The sequence below is a fragment of the Molossus molossus genome, unplaced genomic scaffold, assembly GCF_014108415.1.
Source record: "Molossus molossus isolate mMolMol1 unplaced genomic scaffold, mMolMol1.p scaffold_m16_p_6, whole genome shotgun sequence".
Classification (NCBI taxonomy): domain Eukaryota; kingdom Metazoa; phylum Chordata; class Mammalia; order Chiroptera; family Molossidae; genus Molossus; species Molossus molossus.
Window position 1 is genome coordinate 52673417 of NW_023425399.1, and position 11268 is coordinate 52684684.

Sequence of the window (11268 nt, forward strand, 5' to 3'; positions counted from 1 at the left end):
AAACATATATGCACCCAAATAGGAACACCAACATATATGAAAAATCTTTTGGAGGACTTCAAAGGAGAAATCAACAGCAATACAGTCCCAGCAGGAAATTTCAACACCCTTCTGACATATAAAAAATTAACAAGGAAACAGAGTCTCTAAATGACAGACCAGATAAAATCGATTCAACAGATATCTACACAGAATTAAACCACAAAACTACAGAATTCACCTTCTTCTCAACTGCACATGGGACATTCTCAAAAACAGACCACAGGTTAGGACACAAAGTAAATCTCTACTATTTCAAGAAGATTGAAATTATATCAAGCATCTTCTCAGATCACAATGGCATGAAACTAGAAATCAATTACAATAAAAACACTCAAAAACATTTGAACACATGGAGGCTAAATAGCATGTTATTAAACAACAATGGGATACCGAGGAAATCAAGGAAGAAATTAAAAACCTCCTGGAAATAAATGAAAATGAACACACAACAACACAAAATCTATGCGATGCAGCAAAAGCAGTCCTGAGAAGGAAGTTCATGGCACTACCGGCCTACCTCAAGAAACAAGAAAAATTCCTAATTGACTTCTAACCATACAACTTAAAGAACTAGAAAGTAAACAAAAAGAAAAACCTAGACCAATAGAAAGAAAGAAATAGTAAAGGTCAGAGCAGAAATAAATGACATAGACACTAAAAAAAAAAAAAAATTCGAAAGATCAAAGAAACAAAAAGCTGGTTCTTTGAAAAGATAAACAAGACTCATGAACCCTTAGCCAGACTTACCAAGAAACAAAAAGAGAGGACCCAAATAAACAAAACCAGAAACGAAAGAGGGGAAACAACAACTGACACCACAGGATCATAAAAAAAATATTATAAACAATCATATGCCAACAAATTGAACAATCTAGGCAAAATGAATAAATTTCTAGATCACACAGTCTCCCGAAACTGAACCAGGAAGAAACAGAAAAACTGAACAGACCAATAACAACGAAGGAAATTAAAGATATAATCTAGAAACTCCCAGCAAACAAAAGCCTGGGACTAGATGGCTTCATGGGGGAGTTTTACTGAACACTCAAAGAAGATCTAACATTTATTCTCCTCTAACCATTGCAAAAAATCCAAGAAGGAAAACTTCAAAACTTGTTTTATGAGGCCAGCATACTTCTAATTCTAAAACCAGATGAAGACACTACAAAGAAAGAAAACTACACATGCCAATATCCCTGATGAACATAAATGCCAAAATCCTTAACAAAATATTAGCAAATCGGATCCAGCAATACATCAAAAAAAGTATTCACCATGACCAAGTAGGATGCAAGGATGGTAAAATATTCACAAATCGATAAATGTGATACATCACATAAACAAAATGAAAGATAAAAACCATATGATCATATCAATACATGCTGAAAAAGCATTCAACAAAATTCAGCACCCATATCTGATAAATACGCTCAGCAATGTGGGAATAAAGGAATCATTTCTTGACATACTGAGATGAAAATCCTATAGCTGTCATCACACTCAATGAGCAAAAACTAAACGCATTTCCTTTAACAACAGGATCAAGACAGGGACGCCCACTTTTGCCACTTTTATTTAACATAGTACTGGAAGTCTTACCCACAGGAATTACACAAGAAGGAAAAATAAATGGCATCCTGGATAAGAAAGCATGACTCACATATATGTTGTTTACAAAAGACCCACCTCACAACAAAAGACTCACATAGGTTGAAAGTGAAGGGATGGAAAAATATCCTTCAAGCAAACGGAAAAGAAAAAAAAGCTGGGGAAGCAATACTCATATCTGATTAAATAGATTTCAAAATGAAGGCCATAACTAGAGAAAAAGAAGGCCACTACATAATACTGAAAGACTCTATTAAACAGGAAGATATAACCTTGGTAAACATGTATGCACCCAATATAGGAGCAACAAAATATATTAAAAATTTTCTGGAGGACTTCAAAGGAGAAATCGACAGCAATACAATCATAGCAGGGGACCACAACACCCTGCTGACATTACTGGATAGATCATCTAGACAAAAAATTAACAAGGAAACACAGACTCTAAATGGACTGCTAAATCAAATGGATTTAATAGATACCTACAGAGAATTACACCCCAAAACGGCAGAACACACATTCTTCTCAACTGCACATGGGACATTCTCAAAGACAGACCACATGTTAGGGCACTAAGTCTCTACAAGTACAAGAAGATTGAAATCATATCAAGCATCTTCTCAAATAACAGTGGCATACAACTAGAAATCAATTGCAACAAGAACATGCAAAGACATTTGAAAACATGGAGGCTAAATAGCATGTTATTGAACAATGAATAGCTTACCATGGAGATCAAGGAATAAATTAAAAACTTGCTGGAAACCAATGAAAATGAACACACAACAACACAAAATCTATGGGATGCAGCGAAAGCAGTTCTGAGAGGGAAGTCATACCACTACAGGCCTACCTCAAGAAACAAAAAAAAATTTCTAATAGACTATCTAAACTCACAACTTAAAGAACTAGAAAACAAACAAAAAGAAAACCCCGGAGCAAGTATTAGGAAGGAAATAGTAAAGATCAGAGCAGAAATAAATGACATGGAACCAAAAAAAAAACAATTCAAAGGATCAATGAAACAAAGATCTGGTTCTTGGAAAAGATAAACAAGATTGATGAATCCTTACCTAGACCCACAAAGAAACAGAGAAAACCCAAATACACAAAATCAGAAATGAAAGAGAAGAAATAATAACTGACACCACAGAAATACAACGGATTGTTAACAAATATTATGAACAATTATACGGGAACAAATCTCACAATCTAAGCAAAATGGACCAATTTCTAGAAACACATAGTCTCCCAGGACTGAAGCGGGAAGAGATAGAAAACTTGAACAAAAGAAATTGAATGGAATTAAGACTCTCCCAGCAAACAAAAACCCAGGCCCGGACAGCTTCACGAGAAAATTTTACCAAACATTCAAAGAACTAATACCATTCTCCTCAAACTATTTAAAACATTCAAGAAGAAGGAAGACTTCCAAACTCGTTTTATGAGGCCAGCGTAAATCTAATTCCAAAACTAGAAAAAGACACTACAAAGAAAGAAAACTACAGGCTAATATCCCTGATAAACATAGACGCCAAAATCCTAAACAAAATACTACCAAATCGAATCCAGCAATACTAATACTTCAAAAAAATTATTCACCATGACCAAGTGGGATTCATCCCAACGATGCAAGGCTGGCACAATATTCGCAAATCAATAAATGTGATACACCCCATAAACAAAATGAAAGATAAAAATGATATGATCATATCAATAGATGCTGAAAAAGCATGCGACAAAACCCAGCACCCATTTCTGATCAAAAAAAATGCTCAGCTATCTGGGAATAGAGGGATCATATCTCAACATAATAAACGCCATATATGAAAGATCTACAGCCAACATCATACTCAATGGGCAAAAACTAAAAGCATTTCCCTTAGGAACAGGAACCAGACAAGAATGCCCACTTTTGCCACTCTTATTTAACATAGTACTGGAAGTCTTAGCCACAGAAATCAGACAGGAAAAAAAATAAAAGGGATCCAAATTGGAAAAGAGGAAGTGAAACTGTCATTATTTGCAGATGACATGATACTATACATAGAAAACCCCAAAGACTCCATCAAAAATTTACTAGACTTAATAAATGAATTTGGAAAAGTAGCAGGATACAAAATTAACGTCAAAAAATTGACGGCATTCTTATACACCAATGATGAACTCACAGAAAGAGAAACTAAAAAAAAAAACAATTCTATTTACCATCATAGCAAAAAAATTAAGATACCTAAGAATAAACTTAACCAAAGAAATAAAGGACACAATGGAGTACTATGCAAGCTGTAAGAAAGAAAGATCTCTTATCCTTTGAGACTACATGGAGGGACCTGGAAAGTATTATCCTAAGTGAAACAAGCCAAAAGGAGAAAGACAAGTATCATATGATCTCACTTATTTGTGGAATATAATGAACATAACAATCTGAGGAATGGGGTAGTCCCAGAGATGTGGAGTGGGTTACAGACTGACAATCCCCTAAAGAGGGAGGTGGTGGGGGAGAGATAAACCACAGAATTTATATGCATGTATGCATGAACAATGGACAACACACCTGGTGGCAGGGCGGGGAGGATGGGGAAGGGGGAATCAATGGGGGAAAAAGGAGAAACATCTAGAACAAAAATATATAAATTTTAAAATATAAATAATAGATAAATAAATAAATAAATAAATAAATATAAATAAAAGGGACCAAATTGGAAAATAGGAAGTAAAACTTGCGTTATTTGCAGACGACATGATACTGAACATAGAAAACCCTGAAAATTCCATCAAAAATCTATTAGACTTAATAAATGAATTTGGCAAAGTAGCAGGATACAAAATTAACATCAAGAAGTCGAGCCCTGGCCAGTTCGGCTCAGCGGTTAGAGCATGGGCTTATGGTCCAGAGAGACCCGGGTTCGGTGTCCGCTAAGGGTACGTACCTCGGTTGCAGTTTGTCCCCGGCCCTGGCTGGGTCGTGCGGGTGGCAGCCACTCGATGTGTCCCTTTCATGTCAATGTTTCTCTCTCTCTCTCCCTCTCACTCTAGCTGAACAAAAGATGGAAAAATGTCCTCAGGTGAGGATAAAAAATAAACGAAAAGAAGTCGACGTCATTCTTATACATCAACAATGAACTCACAGAAAGAGAAACTAAAAAAACAATCCCATTTACCATTGCAGCAAAAAAACTAAGATACCTAGGAATAAACTTAATCAAAGAAGAAAAGGACCTGTTCTGAGAAAACTATAGGATATTGAAAAAAGAAATAGAGAAAGATATAAAAAAGTAAAAGCATATTCCCTGTTCATGCATTGGAAGATTTAACATCATTAAAAGGGCCATTCTACCCAAAGCAATCTATAGATTGAATGCAATCCCCATTAAAATACCAATGACATATTTCATGGAACCAGACCAAATATCCCAAAAGTTTATATGGAACCAAAAAAGACCCCAAATAGCCACAGCAATCTTGAAAAAGAAGAACAAAGTAGCAGGAATCACAATACCAGATATCATTTTATACTACAAAGCCACTGTAATGAAAACAGCCTGGTAATGGCATAAGAACAGATCAGTGGAGCAGAACAGAGAACCCAAAAATTGACCCAAGACATTATACTCAACTAATATTTGACAAAGATGGCAAAAGCATACACACTGGATTAAAGACAGCCTCTCTAATAAATGGTGTTGGGGAAATTGGACAGCTACTTGCAAAAAAATGAAGGTACACCACCAACTTACACCATATATAAGAATAAACTCAAAATGGATAAAACACTTAAATGTAATTCGTGAATACATAAAATCCTAGAAGAAAATACAGGCAACAAAATTTTAGAAACCACACGCAGCAGAAATTTCACTTAGGCATTGTGCCTAAGGCAAGAGAAACAAAGGAATAAATGAATAAATGGGACTACATGAAACAAAAAAGCTCTGCACAGGAAAACAAGCATCAAAATAGAAAAGGGCCCTGAACGCTTTGGCACAGCAGTCCAGAGAGACTCGGGTTCAGTTCCCGCTAAGAACACGTACCTCGGTTGCAGTTTGTCCCCGGCCCTGGTTGGGTCGTGAAGGTGGCAGCCACTCAATGTGTCCCTTTCACGTCGATGTTTCTCTTTCTCTCTCTCTTTCTCTCTCTCTTTCTCTCTCTCTCTCTCTCTCTCCCACTCTATCTGAACAAAAAATATCCTCGGGTGAGGATAAAAAAAAAAAATAGAAAGGGAAATCGCTATATGGGAGAGCATAATTGCCAACAACACTTACGATAAGGGTTAATTTCCAAAATACAGAGTATTCATACAACTCAACAAAAGACAAATAATTCAATTAAATGGGCAGAGGGCCTAAACAGACACCTCTCCAAACAGGACATACAAATGGCTAAGAGACATGAAGAAATGCTCATCATCACTAATCATCAGAGAGACGCAAATTAAAACAACTGTGAGGTATCACCTCACACCTGTCAGAATGGCCGCCATCAACAAATCATCAAACAAGTGTTGACGAGGGTGTGGAGAAAAGTACACTGTTGGTGGGAATGCAGACTGGTGCAGCCACTGTAGAAAACACTATGGTGTTACCTCGAAAAGTTAAAAATTGAACTGCCATTTGACCCAGTGATCCCACTTGTAGGCATACACCCTAAGAAACCTGAAACACCAATCAGAAAGAATTTATGTACCCCCATGTTCATAGCAGCACTATTTACAATAGCTAAGATCTGAAAACAACCCAAATGTCTATCAGTATATGAGTGGATAAAAAAGCTGTGGTACAGGTACACAAGGGAGTACTATGCAGCTGTAAGAAAAAGAGATCTCTTATCCTTTGAGATGACATGGAGGGACCTGGAGAGTATTATGCTAAGTGAAACAAGCCAAGCAGAGAAAGACAAATATCACATGATCTCACTTATTTGTGGAATATAATGTACTAAACAAACTGATGAACAAAATTAACCCAGAGACATAAAGGTAGGGTACAGACTGACAAACCTTAGAGGAGAGGGTGTTGGGGGGAGGGGAGGGAAATCAACCACAGAACTTATATGCATGTATGCATACCCAATGGACATAGACAACAAAACTGGGGATGGGGCAAGGGGGATGGGGAGGAGGGTGTCAATGGGGGGAAAAGGAGAATCATCTGTAACAAAAACAAATTAATAATAAAAAAATTTTTTTAATAAAATAAAAATAAAAATGAATGAAATCTTACCATTTGTGATATCATGGATGGAACTAGAGGGTATTATGCTAAGTGAAATAAGTCAGTCAGAGAAAGACAAATACAATATGATTTAACTTGTATGGGGAATCTAAAGAACAATATAAACAAACAAAAATGTAAAGAGACTCACAGATACAGAGAATAGACTGATTGCCAGATGGGAGGAGGTAGGTTGGGGGACTGAGTGAAAAAGGTAAAGTGATTAATGAAGTACAAATTGGTAGTTATAATAAAATAGTCATGGGGATGTAAAGTACAGCATTGGGAATATAGTCAATAATACTGTAATAATTATGTATGTTGTCCAATGAAATTGGAAATATTAGGGAGAACACTTTGTAAAGTGTATGATTGTCTAACCACTGTGAAGAAAAAAATAAAATGTAAAATTCATGTGTGTGTGTGTGTGTGTGTGTGTGTATGTGTATGTGTTCAAAGAATAGTACATCTTATCCTTAACCTGCCTAAATCTTTTTGAACTTGAGATCATTTACTGTTGCAGGTTAGAACTGTTCCCCACAGTACTTCCACTTCCTATTATTGAATATTAGACAATGCTGGGATAATATCAAAACCCAATTATAGTCGTACAAAGAGATGGAAGAACAAGCAGCCAAATCATCACACTGCCCCAGCTATAGAGAGACACAGATGGAATTCATCAAGTGTATAAACTCACAAGCGTGGCAGCAAATACAAACAAGAAACAGAAAGATTTGGAGTTTGAAGTCTGCTCAAGAGGGAATTTTACCACATTTGTTCATGACACTTTACAACTCGTGAGGAAGATTTACACCAACCTTCACTTTTCCCTCTTCCAATTGAGCTTGGCGAAATCTTGCTAAGGCCGTCCTACCAGAAAGAGAGAAGATTCCATTAGATTCTGCTCAGAGCTCACAGACTTCTTATCATCCAAGTTCCTGGATAGGATAAATCTGCTCATGACCATATTTAACATCATTCTCGTGTGTGTGTGTGTGTGTGTGTGTGTGTGACTAAGAAACCACAGAGAGCCCTAACTGGGTATCTCAGTTGGTTAGAGCATCGTTCTGATATGCCAAGGTTGTGGGTTCAATCCCCAGTCAGGGCACATACAAGAAGCAACCAGTGAATGTATAAATAAGTGGAACAACAAATCAATGTTTCTCTCGCTCTCCTCCCTTCCGCTCTCTCTCTCAAATCAATAAAAATATTTTTTTAAAAATAAACCACAGAAAAATTATGTGTTTCCAAGTTCCAAAGAGTGGAACTTATAAGGCCATGTGTGTTCCTGAACACCCAAATATCTATTTTATTTTCACTCCATGTAAAGACTGTGGGACACTCTACTTATCAGACCACTGTGGTGAGCAACACATCCACAATTTAAAGACTAATATCTTGGAGTACCCCAGCTGTCACTCTCATAGCCCCTGGGCCATCCCCAGGTGAATGAAGGTTAGTTAATCCGGAAAAAGTTCTGAGAGCTGTCAGAAAACTCTAATGGAGAAAACAAATGGGGAAAGATGGGAATACTATTTTAAAACATGTAGATAAAGAAACACATATCAAAAGGCTCATATATCAAAAGAACCAAACACAAAAAGAGCTCCATGGTAGTAATTAAGTTACACAAAATTTACATACAAAATCGAGTTGATACTTACATGGCTTTTTCTGCATTTCGGGCCTAAAAGGAGAGAGAAGGGAGGAAAAATAGCCATTTTTAAAATATCTTTTTTCTCCTTTGCTTTTAAGGCACAGTCACAAGCAAAATGCTTGGACTACTAAATAAATACAGTAACAAAAAAATACTGAAAGAGCACTCTCCTTCTCAGCAGCACTCCCACACCTTTCTTCCCTTTCTGGCATGCATCTCCTAAATTCTGAGGTTCCCCACGAGACTTGTAACCACGGGAGCAATAGGCAGTGGCAGCTCATCCATGGCTAACCCCTTGAACCTGACTCCAAGGCCCCTTTTCTCTGACATTCCAGTGAGCCAAAGCAGCCTAGGCTCATTTCTTTCCTATAACATTTCCAGAAAGCCAAAGCAGTCCTGCCTAGGCTCTTTAGGCTCTTTCCTGTTGCTTCTTCTGTCTTAAGCCCTGCCTTGTTTCACTGTCCCCAGCATTAATAAACATACTCTAAAAATAAATAGATATTAAAAGATTTCTAAATCCTGTAAATGTATGCTGCTCCCTCTACCTAAAATCTTTAATCCTCTGCTCCCCAACCCCTTGGATCTGGCTAACTCCTCCTATTCATCCTTCAAAACGTACCTTTGTTATCACCATCCCAGAAAATTCTTCCATGACCCCCTTCTTCCCAACTAAACTGCTATCCTTTGTCTGGGTATACCTACCATGGCACTTTCTATCCAGCATCACAACTGTCTATTACCTGGCTGTAGAACTGGAGGGATAAAAGACTTCCTTTTGCAAAGTGAGTTTTATGTAAGCACTGTCACACTAGTGTCAAGTAAATTATCCCTGAAACACAATGTCGGGCAGGGAACATATTTTCTGGGTATAAGCAGAAAGAGTTCTTGCTGAGACACGTAATTGAATTTTATTCCCAGCTCTTCCACTTACTATCCCTGAGAAGTGGTCTCTCTAAGACTATTTTACAACAGGGATCATACCTTTTATCTCATAGAGATGTCATGATGACTTGATGAGATAAATACATGAAGACATCAGTTATGCAGTTTATAGATACGCAGCAAAAGTGGTGGATAAATGAACACAATATCTAAAGATCACAAATATCTAAATGAACACAAATACTAAGGAATAAAATAGAGGCTCTCCAAGGGGAAGCCATCATCCTGAAGGATGAGGTTGTCTTGGCTATTTCATTAAAGCGTACAGTTCCTAAATATTTAATTCAGTGTTTCTCAATGCTTTCTCCATGCTTAAAACACCATGGTAGGTGCTAGGAATTCAGCCATAGTTCTTCCCATGGAACTCATAGAACTTCCTTCAAAACAATGAATCAATAAGTGATCAGTAATAAAGGCATGTACCCAGGGTGATTAACCCACAAATATGGAAGTGTGAGGAGACAGTAATATAAAATGCCCAACCACCCCTGTAGCCAGAAATATCCAGGCCTGAAGAGATTCCCAATGCCTGCCCAATGCCTGCCACAGGTCAGAAACGAAGAGCCTCAGGGCAGCATGAAACAGTAAAGTTGGGGTATATCCTCCTACAGAAAAGTCTGCTTCTAGTCAACTGGTTTCTCTCGTTCTTAGGTTCTCGTGCTCATCAATCTTCCAATCTGATCTTATATTGTAATTATTCTATAACCTTACTATGGTGTCCAGTGCTTCTTTTTTTTTTTTTTTTTTTTTTTTTTTGGTATGTGCTCCTATCGGGAACCGAACCGGGACTCTCTGGTCCGCAGGCCGACGCTCCAACCGCTGAGACAAACCGGCCAGATCGAGTGCTTCTTACAGGGGCCTAACTTAATGAAAATATTATTATAACCAACACATATGAGCATCATTTTTGAACCAGCACTATATGTATGCTCATATTTACCCGTCGTGGACACTTCTTGAATGAATGAAGAAGTCAACCAACCACGCCAGATCAGAAATCACGCCCTCATGCAATGACACTATGACATTCATTCGTACACAGTGTTGGACATTAAAGAAGCAATGGTGAAAAGACCCTACCTCAGGAAGTTTGTACCTTGCGGGGAAGAACAGATATAAATTAAATAACCCAGAAACATACGGTCACAATCACTGTGAGACTTGGGGACTAACAATCCGGCCAACGGCAGGCACCATGATTCGGAGCCGGTCCTTGTGCAACTGTTCCTTAGTTTCCCCTATCGGTAACATAAAGCGCTTGGTCTAGATTAAACCACTGGGAGATGGTGGCTCTCGAGATTCCGGTTTCCTCCTCCAACCTCTGGCAGCCAAAGAGAGGCAAGAAAAGAATTCCCAAGCTACAGCCTAGGAGCCTGAGGCCCGCAGTAATGCCGGCTGGGCTCCAGCCCTATGACGAGGGCCTCATATGGGGCTGGGGATCCCTCACCGCGCGCCCGCTCGCCCCCACCCTACTCACCATCGTGCAAGTTAGGGGCCACCCTCGGACCGCGTGGCCAGAGAACTTTCCAGCCTCAAGGAAGGCCAACACTGACGGGAACTGAAGATTCTAACTGACCGAACCACCGATTTTTGTGTCACAACGGAAAAGGGAGGGGGGGAGACCGGAAGTAAAACTGAGACTTGGCCCCGGAACAGGGAGGAAATGCAGGTTCGCTCTCAAAGGCAGCCTTCCCTTGACGTCTGGACGTCGCACCAACGCGTAAGGGTGGGGGCGTTGACAAACTTGCGCTTGCGTGCTGGGACATGCATTTGTTCAAATCGGCCCTGGGCAGCTGGTTTTAC

At 38.6% G+C, this 11268-nt stretch overlaps 1 protein-coding gene across 1 annotated transcript in view; it reads right to left on the reverse strand.

The window, feature by feature from the left end:
- ISY1 (ISY1 splicing factor homolog) overlaps positions 1-11044 on the reverse strand; it is a 54468-nt gene extending 43424 nt beyond the window's left edge. Inside the window, exons 1-3 of the mRNA XM_036245812.1 lie at positions 10943-11044; positions 8531-8553; positions 7685-7736 (exon numbers count right to left, since the gene is read on the reverse strand). Of these exons, the coding sequence (XP_036101705.1) occupies positions 7685-7736; positions 8531-8553; positions 10943-10945 (78 nt within the window). The 5' untranslated portion in view covers positions 10946-11044. The remainder of the gene's footprint in view (positions 1-7684; positions 7737-8530; positions 8554-10942) is intronic.
- Between the last annotated feature and the right edge of the window lie 224 nt (positions 11045-11268).